Source organism: Macaca thibetana, chromosome 2 (assembly GCF_024542745.1).
Source record: "Macaca thibetana thibetana isolate TM-01 chromosome 2, ASM2454274v1, whole genome shotgun sequence".
NCBI classification, from domain to species: domain Eukaryota; kingdom Metazoa; phylum Chordata; class Mammalia; order Primates; family Cercopithecidae; genus Macaca; species Macaca thibetana.
The window spans coordinates 132593883-132608185 of NC_065579.1; the positions used below are offsets into that span (position 1 = coordinate 132593883).

The following is a 14303-nucleotide window of genomic DNA, read 5'->3' on the forward strand; positions in this document are numbered from 1 at the left end:
GAGATAGGAGTCTGAGCATGGTAGTGCATGCCTGTGGTCTCAGCCACTCTGGAGGCAGAGAGGGGAGGATCAGTGGAGCCCAGGAGATCAAGGCTGCAGTGAGTTTTGATCATGCCACTGCACTCCAACCTGAGAGACAGAGCTAGACCTGTCTAAACTTTAAAAACAAAAAAAGAGATAGGAAACCCTGTTTGGGGTCCTCTATTGGCTATGTGACTTCAGGTAAATCACTTAAACTCTTTGGGACTGCATTTACTTTTTTATTAAAAGAGAAACTTCTAGTGTCTTCATTTTTCTCTGACCTTTTGCATATCCCCTGTATCCCTAATCAGCCACTCAGCTTTCAGTTTTAGCTTAGAAGCCTTCCCTGATGGGCAGAGATCCCTTCATTTGCAAGATTCTTTTTTTTTTTTTTTATGAGACAGAGTCTCGCTCTGTCACCCAGGCTGGAGTCCAATGGCACCATCTCGGTTCCCTGCAACCTCCACCTCCCAGGTTCAAGCGATTCTCCTGGCTTAGCATCCCAAATTATTGGGAATACAGTTGTGCACCACCACGCCCATCTGATTTTTGCATTTTTAGTAGATAGGGGATTTCAACACGTTGGCCAGACTGGTCTTGAACTCCTGGCCTCAAGTGATCTGTCCACCGTGGCCTCCCAAAGTGCTGGGATTATAGGCATGAACCACCGCACCTGGCCTACTTGCAAGATTTTTTTACAATATACTATTTTCCGTCCTCTTGGGTAATTGTAATTAACTGACTTGCTGTGAATCCCCAGACTGGGGGCTTCCAGAGGACAGTCCCTGAATTGTCACTATTATTTTTCCAGCCAAAGATATATTCACTATAGTTGTATTAGAATGGAGATTTCATGTCCTGAACTAAATTATTAACCTCTTAGTGTGAAATAATATAAAAGAGTTTATTTGATCAGTTTTATCTATGACAAAAGAGATAAGGGGTGGGATAGGTTGGAAGATGAATGAGGGAAGAGAAGACTAAAAAGAAGAAAAGAAAGAAGGCAAGAATGAAGATCAGGCACGGTGGCTCATGCCTGTAATCCTAGCACTTTGGGAGGCTGAGGTGGGCAGATAACTGGAGGTCAGGCCTAGCCAACACGGTAAAACCCCATCTCTACAAAAAAACAAAAACAAAAACAAAAACTAGCCAGGTGTGGTGGGGCACCTGTAGTCCCAGCCACTCGGGAGGCTGAGGCAAGAGAATCGCTTGAATCTGGAGGCAGAGCTTGCAGTGAGCTGAGATCTCATGGCTACACTCCAGCCTGGGCAAGAGAGCAAGACTCTGTCTCAAGAAAAAAGACAGAGAGAGAGAGAGAGAGAAGACAGACCCTTACAACTTTTAATGTCTGACTCAGGCTAACACTGCCTGATCATCTTGACATTGACCACCATGAAAAAAAGCAGATGTGATGTGGGCAGAATTGATTTCACCAAAACAGGGGAGACAGTGAAAAAAAAAAGAGAGAAAAAAAAAATTCCTTCCAGGTACACCCATAGAACAGGGAGACAAAGCACAATAAAAATGTAGAAAGCTTAAGGAGTCCCTGGGAGTTACACACATTCCATGGGTGAACTTGTAACTAGATTTGAAGTTCCTTTTCAGGTTACTGCTGAAAGAAAACGAATGGGCCAGGAGCTACCTAAGCTATTTCAGGCAACCAGGCAAATGTTAGCTGAGCAAGAAATCCTAGAGATTATCTAGGCAAACCTAGATAATCTTTTTTTTCCCACCACTTTACCGATAGGAAAACTGAAGTCTGTTGAGTGTAGTGACTTGGAGTGCCTTCAGCTTTCTCAAGGGCAGAGATCAATATGCAAGCTTCATGAACTGTGTCTAAAAGATTATAGGCATTTTTAGAAGAAAAATTGGGTAATGATTATTATTTAGTTGCCACTTATTTATACTCATGTTGCCTCTCCGAAACTCTTATATGGCCTTGCATTGGTAGCATCTTTCCAAGAAGGTCCTTCTGACACTTATTTTCTCAACACTTTTGCAGATATCTAGAAGATTCATTTGAACAGTATAGAATCAAGCAGGGTATGTGATGAGAATAAAGCAGGTCAAGACAAACACAAGGGCATCTCACTTTCCAGGAAAGATCTGCTGGGCTTAGTGTAGGACTTAGGGAGATGACTTTTATTTTTATAAGAATAAAATAGGTTGGGCACTGGGGCTCATGCCTGTAATCCCAACACTTTAGGAGACCAAGACGGGTGGATCACCTGAGGTCAGGAGTAGGAGACCATCCTAGCCAACATGGCGAAACCCTACCTGTACTAAAAATACAAAAATTAGTTGGGTGTGGTGATGGGCGCCTGTAGTCCCAGCTACTTGGGAGGCTGAGGCAGGAGAATTGCTTGGATCCGGGAGGCAGAGGCTGCAGTGAGCTGAGATTGACCCACTGCACTCCAGCCTGACAACAGAGTGAGACTCCGTCTCAAAAAAAAAAAAAAAAAGAATAAAGTAAAATATTGGAACAAATTAAAACTAGAGAGCTTGGAACCATTTCAGATCTGTGCAGCAGACCAGATGATGTAACCTATTTGAACCATGGATTGACACTTTTTTTCCAAATGCGATTTTTTATGTTGGTTCATTGTATTTTCTAGATCCAGACTATATCTAAATATTAGTGGCACCTCCATGTTGGGAATTTTTCTTCTAAGGGACAGAAGTGATGGATGTGTGTCAAGTGTGTGAAATGCTACAGAAACCACATGTGTTGGCAGTGGAGAAGAGAGTGGGTAACAGGGTTAGACCAGATGGTAGGAAAGGACACTTCCTGAGTTCTTCTTAATTTCCAGCTCAGTCACTCCCCCTTCTTTTTAGGGATGGTACTGGAGGAGCCAGATACCCTACACCTCCTCAGCTACACCCCAAGGAATGTCACTGTAACTGGCTATACATTTTGATTGCTACATATACATGTGAATGTTTAGAGATAAATAATGTAAGGCATTAGCTCTCTGTATCCACAGGTTCCATATTCTCAGATTCAATCAACTGTGAATCAAAAATATTCAGGGAAAAAAAAACACAAAAAATAATACAATGAAAATGATGCAGATTTCAAAAACAATACAGTATAACAACTATTTACATACCATTTACATTATGTTAGGTATTATGAGTAATCTAGAGTTGATTTAAAGTATATGGGAGAATATGCTAAGGTTATACACAAATCCTATACCATTGTATGTCCAGGACTTGAGTATCCACAGATTTTGGTATTTTAGGGAGGTCCTGAAGCCAGTTCCCTGAATTACCAAGGTACCAATGAACAACTCTCTCTCCTACTTTCTCTATGTGTGTGTGTGTGTGTGTGTGTGTGTGTACCTCCCGTGATATCTCACTTCCCATGACATCTCAGGAAACTCTCCCTAGTGTCACTTTTAGGGTGGTATTAGAGGCTGAATAAAAGGTGAATCTGATTGCAATGGAAGAGTTGACCTTTGCTAGAGAATTTGACCCATTATATATGGCTATTGTTTATCTCAGACTGACCCTTTCCAAAATTAAGTTTTCCTCCCAAATACTGAAGGTGTTGGGGTGTGGGTTTATTTTCCCGTCTTCACTAAGTTGTCTAGATTCTTTAGATCTCAGCTTGGGTAGATGGTCTCAACAAGAAACTGACTTTAGAAAGTTTGAGGCCCCAAATATTTTGCCAACACAAATCCTTAAGCTACTTTATGACATTAGAGCTAAAAGTAGAGCATCTGATTTTAGTATACAAATTAAACTACCTACAGAGCCAGGCAGATAACATAAATGAGTTATGTTCAGTCGATTCAGAAACTACTACTAATACATATACTAAGCACTGTTCCAATTCATCTTAACTTTATATTTTATTTTATTTAAGACAGAGTCTCCCTCTGTTACCCAGGGTGGATGTAGTGGTGTGATCCCAGCTCACTGCAACCTTCACCTCCTGGGTTCAAGCAATTCTTCTGCCTCAGCCTCCCAAGTAGCTGGGACTACAGGTGTCCACCACCACACCTGGCTAGTTTTTGTATTTTTAGTAAAGATGGGGTTTCACCATGTTGGTCAGGCTGGTCTTGAACTCCTGACCTCAGGTGATCCGCCTGCCTCAGCCTCCCAAAGTGCTGGGATTACAGGTGTGAGACAACATGCCCAGCTTCATCTTAACCTTTTAATAACCCATGAAGGTAGGTACAGTTATTATCCCTAGTTTTACAGATGAAGAGCTATGACACAGAGTTTAGTAACTTGCCTTTCACATAGCTGGTATGTTGAAGACCTGGGATCTGAATACAGCAGTATGGATCCTGAGTTCTACGTTTAGCCAGTTGGTTCTTCTGCCTGCCAGCAATAAATAAATATAGTAAGTGATAACAAAGTACTACAGAGAAAAAGAAGCCAGAGTGAGGGGAATAGAGAAAGCCATGGAGTAGACAGGAGAAATTTATTATTTTATATAAAGGCTAAGGAGCCACTTTCAAGTGGTGTGATTTCATTTGGGCCTTGGCAGCTCTCTGGGAATGTCCCAAGTACTGCCCAAAAAAAAAGCAGGTGCAAAGGTCCTGAGGTAGGCATATGACAATGTAGCAACATTGGAAGTGTTGGGACTATGACCAACTGCAGTTTGTGATTGTTCAGAATGAGACTTCTCAACTCCAGCCAGTTGTTGCCAGACAGGAATATAGACCACTGGCTTAGTCTCTTTTATTCTGGATCACACTTTTGTAGAGTCTTACTCAGGAACAGAATACCTGAGACTGGGCAATTAATATGAACATAAGTTTATTGACACCCAGTGCTGGGAGGGAGAGTGAGGAAGAAGGGAGAAGGGAGGGGGATAGAGAGCTGACTCGCCCTTTCATAACAGTACTAATTCCATCTGTGAGGGTGAGCCTAATCGCCTCATGGCCTAATTATCTCTTAAAGGTTCACCTGTTAATACTGTTAAAATGGCAAATTTCAACATGAGTTTTGGAGAGGACAAGCATCCAAAGCACAGCAATCAGTGTGGCCATATCTTCCAGTTGTTCAGTAGAACCCACAAATTTTTAATGTATATTTTCTTTGTTTTGAAATGGTCACATCTAACTCAAAAAAAAAATTAACACTATGACGGCCAAACAAATAATATATGCAGACTGATTATGACCCGTGGGCCACTAGTTTTTTACTGTCTAATTCCCTTGGTTTGCGTTCCCCAGGACAGATGCCAGAGAGGGAAAGCAATTTGTCCAGAGCCCTACAGGTGCTCGCCAAGCTAGTCTTAGTTAAAAATCCAGGCTCTGAAGCCGGGCACGGTGGCTCACGCCTGTAATCCCAGCACTTTGGGAGACTAAGGCGGGCAGCTCACCTGAGGTCAGGAGTTCAAGACCAGCCTGGCCAACATGGTGAAACCCCATCTCTACTAAAAATACAAAATTAGCAGGGAATGGTGGCACAGGCCTGTAACGGTGGCTGCTTGGGAGGCTGAGGCAGGAGAATCACTTGAACCTGAGAGGCGGAGGTTGTAGTGAGCTGAGGTCATACCTTTGCACTCCAGCCTGGGCAACAAGAGTAAAACTCTGTCTCAAAAAAAAAAAAAAAAAAAAAAAATCCAGACTCTGGAGCACAGACTGCCTAGGTCTGAATGCAGGATCCATCAGTCATGGGACCTGGGGCAACTGCTTAACCTCTCCAGGTCTCAGGTTCTCATCTCTGAAATCAGAATAATAACATTGCCTTCCTTAAGAGGTTATCCATGTAAGCGTTTAGAACAAGCTTGTCCAGCCCACTGCCCACAGGCTGCATGTGACCCAGAATGGCTTTGAATGTGGCCTCACACAAATGCATAAACTTTCTTAAAACATAAGATTTTTTTGCAATTTTTGTAAAGCTCATCAGCTATCAATAGTGTTAGTGTATTGTATGTGTGGCCCAAGACAATTTTTCTTCTTCCAGTGTGGCCCAGGGAAGCCAAAAGATTGGACACCCCTGATTTAGAACATACAGTGTTCAGACATTCGATAATGGAAGTAGTCTATAATATTTGCTGCTATTATCATTGTTCCCACAAATCCATTCTTTCCCCTTGTCTTCCACTCTAGATTATATCAAATGCAAGCGCAGCCTTCAAGTCAATCAGCTCAACAAAGTGTTTGGTGTAAATAAAGGTTTTGCAGGACTTTATTTGGGTTCTGCTGCAGTCCCTGATATTGCAAGACTGATAAGCAGTGCTGATAAAAGGGCTGCTTTTTCCTGTAAGTGTTTCTTTTGGATTTATATTTGAAACAAGTTGAATCCTCTGAGCTCTTGCAAGGACCAGAGGTAAATCAAAGCAGCAATTTATTCCTCAAAGCCAGATGTGACCTTGCATCCCATCAGCCAGCCCATTCTCCTGGAGGGCTGTGATGAGAAGCTTTGACACTCCTGAATGTGCCTGAGGATTTATTTGTGCCTAATCATTAGCAAGGGGATGCTGGGTCTGATACAACTGATGCTGCGGAGAAGAAGGGGACGCTTATGAATCTTTCTACCTTAAGGAAATTGTGTTTTCCACCTTGTATTAGAGAGACATCAATTAAGGTGATGAAATGCCAGGGAACAGATGGGTTCTAAACCATTCTAAGGGAATTTTACGAATTTCACTTGTGTCTGGTTTTGTCTTGAGACACGAGAGTGACCTTATGTCTCTAGCCTCAGCAGATCAGAATTTACAAGGGATCTTAGGGAAGGATGAGCTAATCTCCTGCTTCTCAACACATGATCCTTGGACCAGCAGCACTGGCATTCGCTGAGAACTTGTCAGAAATGCAGATTTTCAGGTCCCATCCCAGAAGTAATCACAAAATCCGGGAATGGGGCCCAGCAATCTGTGTTCGAACACGTTCTCCAGGTGATTCTGGTCACGCTTGAATTTGAGAACTACTCGTCGAATTCATCTAATCCATGATGCCTATCCCACAGTAACATCACCTGCTGATCTTAAAAAAAAAAACCTACAGCCTGGATCGCACCTCTGTGCAGTCTTAGGCAGACTAGGGTGGAACTGGAGGGGTTTCTGACCTCCTCACAGTCAACAGTTTGAGCTAGAGAGTTCTTTGTTGTGAGGCTGCCCTGGGCATTGTAGACTGTTCAGCAGCATCCCTGGTCTCTCTGTCCACTACAACAACAGGGCCTGTTTAGACAAACATGTCTACAGACATGGCCAGATACCTCCCTGTGAGGCAAAATTGCTCCCCTGCCCCTCCCACCCTGTTGAAAACCACTGAGCTATAGCATAAGTATTTTACAAGCACCCCAATGGTTCTAACATGCAGCCAGGACCAAAAGCCACTGACCTCATCCAACCCTGTCTTTTTAATTGTCAGGGGAAACTGCAGAGGATGAGCTTTAGTGGTTCTATAGGTAAAGGCACACTTTCCCAGACCTGTATATTTTGTTCCTGATTGGAGTCCATGCCAGTCACAGCAGGCAATCCCAGGTAGGTGAATGTGTTTTTAGGAAGCTAGTTGGCCACCTCATCAAATGAATCCCACTCCAGACTCAGAACCCAAGATGAAAACAGGACTGTTACAAGCTCCAGATACGTCCAAGGTGACAATGGCTGCCTCTTTGTTACCTAGCCCCACAAAATGGGGTTCCAGAGGGAAGGAATGGGAGGTTACTACTGTTGCCTTTCATGTATCTTCTCCCTGTGCTGAAACGTCCTGTCTCTAAGACTCATGATCATAAGTTACTGTGCCTGGCTTGTGCTCTCACCTTTGCCATGTATGTTCTCTGATTATCTGTAAGCCTTCAGAGATACTATTTTTTACATGCTTCCTCTAAGCTAGGCCCTCACCAGATTCAAACCTTGTGCAATCTTTTTTTTTTTTTTTTTTTTTTTTTTTTTTTTTTTTTTTTTTGAGTCTTGCTCTGTCGCCCAGGCTGGAGTGCAATGGCGTGATCTCGGCTCACTGCAACCTCCACCTCCCGGTGCAAGCAATTCTCCTGCCTTAGCCTCCAGAGTAGCTGAGATTATAGGTGTGTGCCACCACGTCTGGCTAATTTTGGTATTTTTTGTAGAGACAGGGTTTCGCCATGTTGGCCAGGCTGGTCTCAAACTCCTGGCCTCAAGTGAGCCACCCAACTTGGCCTCCCAAAGTGCTGAGATTATAGGCGTGGGCCACTGCACCCAGCCTCCTTGTGCAATCTTGAAAACAGACTCCAGAAGAGTGGGTATTATTGTCCCCACTTTACAAATGACTGAAGTAAGGCTCAAAAAGGTGAAGTGGCCTGTGATCCCCCAGTGGCCAAGTTTATTCTGATGCCAAAGCCCCTGATGTGTAACAGCACTGTACATCCTTAAGGAGCTACTCATTTTTTCCATTTTCCCAGGTGTGTCAACTGAGCCTCCGAGAGGCTAGGCAGTAGGTAGAATCATGTTGCTGACACCCCTGTTATAATATCCTTTCAGCTCTTTCCTCGGAATAAAATGGTAGCTGCAGTCATGGCCCTCGCCGCAAATGAGCCTTCCAAATGCAAGTGGGCAGCCAGACAACCTCTACATTCCCTGCATTTTGCTGGTGCCCAGAGGTGAAAACAAATGAATGCTCCATCTTTGGAGCCTTTGTGAAGACGGCAGGTGACACCTGTTCTTTCTGTATTGGCAGGTCTTGTACAGATGGAACAGACAAAGCAGCACATCTGTCATTGAAACAAATAAAACATCGGTGGAGCTTTCTTTGCCTTTCGATGAAGATTATATAATAGAAATTAAGCCATTCAGCGACGGAGGAGATGGCAGCAGCAGTGAACAAATTCGAATTCCAAAGATATCAAGTGAGAATGCCTTTTTTTCTCCCTTTTCTCCTGCCTGTCTTATCTTATCAGCCTTCCAGCTGAGTCAGGGCTTGAAAGACATTCAGCCTGCAAAAGAAGACTTAAAATAAAATGGAGGACATTACCCCCCTTCTCCAGATGTTTGCTGGCCATAGGCAGTTTCATGCAAAAATCAGTTTGCCCGTGTTGACTGATCTACTCAGTTGCTAATCAAAAATCAGATTAAAGCAGACAGGAATCAGTCACTAAGGTTTTTCAGTGTCAGCCCGTTTATTTTTCTATGCATCTATGTAACCCCAGAATTACAGCTTAGAAAGTTAAAAGCATGATTCAGTCAGAAGGAAGAAGGAAAAGCATTGTTAAGTATGCTGTAGCAGTTTTTCTCCAGTGAAACAGTATATGCAGTTCAATGTCTTGGAAATATTTTGAATTTACTATTTATTTTGAATGGGTATATGTAACATGTGCATCAATGTGTATGTCTCTCTATAGTCAAGATTATCTTCATTTTCAAATATTGTTGAATAGCATGTGAGACTAGCATATTCTTTTTGAGCAAATACATTCAATTCTATTTTTACAAATACCATGTTCGTAAATATCTTAGCAGCGTATTATTTTTTGTTGTTGTGTGTGATCTCATTTATTTAAAGAAAAAAAAAAACAGCCAAATCCATGGAGACAGAGTGAGGCTAGTGACTGGCAGTGGCTGGTCAGTGGGGAGTGGGGGCTTAGGTACTGGGTCTTCGTTTGGGGTGACAAAAAGGTTGAGGAGCTTGAGAGTGGTGCTGGTTGCACAACATTGGAGTATACTTAGTACCACTGAATTGTACATTTTAAATGAGTTAAAATGCTAATTTTGTTATGTGTATTTTACAGCAATAAGAAAAGAAAGACTGCAGTTAGATGTCTAAGTGTAGATTTTCACAGGCTTTCAGATTTAGCATTCTGGAGATTAGGGGAGCATTGAAGGCTGGAGATATAAATTTTCAAGACATCGGTAAAGAGATGATATTTTAAATTATGGACAAAATCCTCACCACCATCCTGACTTTTAGTCATGTAACATCCCTCTGCTAAGGGGTGATAGGCCAGTGTTTCTGGATGGAGTTTATATTTACTGCATTTTTTTTTTCATACAAACACAAAAGGCATTTTTGTCTTAAAAGCAGGGACAATTGGATTCTACACTTCATCAAACAAAGCCTCTAACTTCTGTTGAAAGGGAGCCAGATTTTTGGTGAGATGTGGAAGTAATCTCCAGGCCATGAAAATACAAGACTGGGGTTTATTTATCTCACTTCATTAAAAATCTGACTTTGTACTTCATGCTTTCTTATCATTGCAGGGATTGGTATTTTTAGGTAGACTGATGATTCCTGGTTTTATTCATTACAAAAACATATATTAAGCAATTATATTGGTGTAATTATTAGGTAACAAGGAAGTGACTGTGAGCCAAACATGATCTGTTTCAAGGAATTTTTCATTAGGTTGGTCAAAGAGATCTTACAAGATTGAAGAGCCCCCGAATGACAGTTGATAGCTTCTTACTATGAAAAATGTAAGACCCATAAGAAAATGTAAAAAGGATTGAGGCTATTTTGTTTGGAGAAAAAGGGTAGATTTAAACAGACATGGGTTTGAACCCCAGTTCAGCCATTTACTAGCTGGGTGATCTGGGCACAAATTACCACATCTGTTAAGTGAGGTAATAATAATACCTAGCCTTCATCCAGTTTTTGCAAGATTTAAGTGTCATATTCATCTGTGCCCAGCACAAAGAGTTCAAAAGGGAGTAGCAATTTTCGCAGAGTTCAAAAGGGAGTAGCAATTTTCATAGAGTTCAAAAGGGAGTAGCAATTTTCATAGAGTTCAAAAGGGAGTAGCAATTTTCATTTTGTTGCATCATTGACGTGGCATGGTATCTATCAGTACTGTTACTAGTAATATTGAAGTTTCTTCTCACATTAGATGGGAACATCCTTATTTTACAAATGCTTTGACAGAGGTACAGGGCTGTCCTCTACCCTACTCGCAGGTTCGTAGCTAGATAGTCATAGAACTGATATTTAAAAGCCATTAAGATCTTGATCATCATTTCTAGTAGAATCCACGCAGTTCTGCTGTTTCAGAAAGCCCCGTGGCCGCTCTTCCCTTTGAAGCCAGGATGGGGCTGTTTTGAGTGAATTTGTTCTCTCTTTTCAGATGCCTACGCAAGAGGATCCGGGGCTTCCACTTCGAATGCATGTACGCTGTCAGCCATCAGTACAATAATGATTTCCCTCACAGCTAGGTCCAGTTTATGACAAAAGTTATCTCAAGGACTTGCTGTTTATAATATAAGCAACATTTAGCTAGTTGTTTTGAAGACACCCAGTACTAAGTAATATTATTGTTCAAGTACATCTTATTACTGGAATAAAAATGTTTTTTGCTTCTTTAGGAATGGCATTATACAGTACTTCCTCAAAGCAAATCTAGCTTTGTCTGAAGTTTCTTTGGAAACTCTGCAATGCACTGAAGACATCTGTAATATGATGTTACCAAAGCAGTTTACATATGTCCTTATATGCATATTTTTTATTATATATTTAGTGTTTTATAGAATTTTTTAAAGTTAACATATAATGTAGATATTACTTTTTTTCCTCAGCTGTAAAATGCTATGGACAACACAATCATGCAATTATAATTTGAAAATATTTCCTTTAAAGACAGGGTTTGAAACTCATCTTGGTAAATAAATTGCAAATTACTTGTACAGTTTTACAAGGATCTCGTGGCAGAACAGCTGAAGACTTGGTCTATAACTCAAGGCTGCTGTATGCAAATTACTCTTCTAGTGGTTAATGCATTGAATCAAGTCCTTTTGACATGTACAATATGTTTCCCATGCCGTTGTGAATTTTGTTGTTCAATACAACTTGAGATGGTTTCAGGAATGGCTGCAATCTCAAAAGCTAAATTTACTGCCCAAAAGGCACCTTGTGCAATATTCCCATCCCTGAATTTAGCATTGTACAGTAAGATTTTCTTTTCACTCAACTAAGTTAGCATTGTCTTTGTAGTAGCACTATCTTAGACATTAAATTTGAAGTAACATATATCCTGTAGTAACACAGACCAAAAGTTACTATAGTCAACCAAGTCTTTCAAAGGATAAAAGATAATTTTATTATCTTTAACTGTATCTATTTTGAATGTAAATTTAAAAAAAAAGTAATTCTCTGTCAATGGATTCGTAATTTCTTTACAAAATTTCTTATATATAATATGTGTATCTCTGTAATAATAGAGCCCTTCTTTTGAATCAAAATTACATATGGAGTTTGGAAGATTTCTCCTATTTCAACAAATAGTTGCTGCAAGAATTTTTAATATGACTCTATAAAAGATCTTTAGTACAATGGTATGGTTTCTTGATGATTCTGTTTTGCAATAGGTAGCCTAGTTGCTTTATGTACTTTACCTTCTAACTCTTAAAATCACACATTGGAAAATGACAATATCAACAAAACTGTATTCTTATGAAAAGAACTATTTGTTACAATGGGAAAGGTTTTGTAAGCAAACGCTAGTGGAACAGTGACATAAAAGGCAATGAAATTTTCTATAAACATTTTCTCATGTAAACATGCTGCCACCTTTTCTTCTTTCTCAGAGAACTCAAATTTGCTGTAATTTGTCATTTTTGCTTACAAATAATATAAATTTTCAACCTTCTACTTATATTTATCCAATAAAGTCATAATCAGGATTCCATTTGTGTAAAAACTAGGGTGGTAACCGGAAAAAAAATATATTGTCAGTATTTCAAGCTGTGTTCCTTTCTTAGTTTGATATGGTTACTTCTATGTTAAAATAAAATAAAATTTAAAATCACATGCAAAAAAATCAACAAAATAATAAAATGAATAAAAAAAATGACACCCAGGGAGTTCCCAACCCCAGTGTAAATGATATTTACCAGTGATCTAGCATATGTAATCTTTTTTAAAGGTATTGTTAATAAATATTCTGTCATTTGTAAAGATACTTGTCTTTTGGGAGCATTTTTCCTGCCTGCCTGTCAGGGAATTTGTTAGCTTACCTTTGTGCTAATTATAATTTGGGATCATAGACGGACTCAAAAGTCTCTACCCAAATCTAAATGACCCAGAGCTATTCCTTTGGAATTGACAACCCTGAAGACATGATTTCAAATCCTCTTTAGAAGTAGAGAGGGTCCTAATCCACAAGTAAATGTCTTGAAGATGAGACTTGAATATTTTCTCTTGATTAGCTAAGTCTTTTGTATATTTACTGTAAGTATATGCGTTGTTTCCCTCACCCCCCATTTCCAAAAGGATAAGTTCTAAACTTGAGCATTTAAGGCTTTTTTTTTTTTTTTTTTTTTGAGACGGAGTCCTGCTCTGTCACCCAGGCTGGAGTGCAATGTTGCGATCTCAGCTCACTGCAACTTCCGCCTCCTGTCCTGGGTTCAAGTGATTCTCCTGCCTCGGCCTCCCGAGTAGCTGGGATTACAGGTGCCCACCACTCCACTGGGCTAATTTGTGTATTTTTAGTAGAGACGAGGTGTCACCATATTAGTCAGGCTGGTCTCAAACTCCTGACCTCAAGTGATCTGCCCGCCTTGGCCTCCCAAAGTGTTGGGATTATAGGCATGAGCCACCACACCTGGTCCTTAAGGCCCTTTTTAATCCAAAACAATTTAACTGTGCATCCAGCCACACTAAGCCCTCCCTGACCCTTGAACACTGCTTGCTTTTGGTCTCACCTCTGTGCCTTTGGTCTTATGGCTGCCCCTTCCTGAAATTCCCTCTCCACCCTTCTCTCCCATCCACATCCCAGCTGTCCTACAGTAGCTCCAGCCCCAGTTTGTCTGCAAAGCCTTCCCATGTTTCAGTCCTTTATGACATTCTTCCTCGGAATTAGCTGCAACCCCTATCAATGCCGCTCATTTAGTAATTAATCAGATACTACTTTTGGAAATCTCTTGTACTGTTATCTTGCATTTTAATTTAACTCCTGTATTGTTACTTACTTTTCTTGTATGTATGCCTTGTCTTCCCAACTAGATTGTAAGCTCCTTGAGGGCAGGGACTTTGGTCTTATCTTCCATGTACTCTCCATAGTGCCTAGCACAGTGCCTTGCAATAAATACTCACTGATTAATTGAATGAAGGGGTCTTTGAAGTAGCATTTTGCATCAGTTGCCTGCCTGTGTGCCATAGCAAACCAACCAGGGAAGACTGTGTCATTACTTTCATGATACGCTGAAAAGCGTTAAAAGGCCTGGCTTCTAACATTGTGCCTGGAAGAAGTATTTGACCAATCGGCTTCATCATCGGGTAAATGAGGTCCTGGATTAGTTGAATCTAACTGAGCTGAAGATGTTTTAGAAAGTGCCCCATAAGCACCTCCATCCAAGCTTGTCTCATTTTTTGGCTTTCATGGTTGCCTCAGGTAGGGTCCACTGGTTGTAAGCA

At 40.8% G+C, this 14303-nt stretch overlaps 1 protein-coding gene across 8 annotated transcripts in view; it reads left to right on the forward strand.

Annotated features, from left to right (window-relative positions):
- The window catches only part of CNTN4 (contactin 4), a 975811-nt gene extending 962964 nt beyond the window's left edge, over window positions 1-12847 (forward strand). For all 8 annotated transcript variants that reach the window (XM_050781395.1, XM_050781393.1, XM_050781400.1 and 5 more), the window contains 2 exons: window positions 8643-8811; window positions 11020-12847. In XM_050781395.1, coding sequence (XP_050637352.1) covers window positions 8643-8811; window positions 11020-11120 — 270 coding nt within the window. In that variant the 3' untranslated portion in view covers window positions 11121-12847. The remainder of the gene's footprint in view (window positions 1-8642; window positions 8812-11019) is intronic.
- Window positions 12848-14303: the final 1456 nt, after the last annotated feature.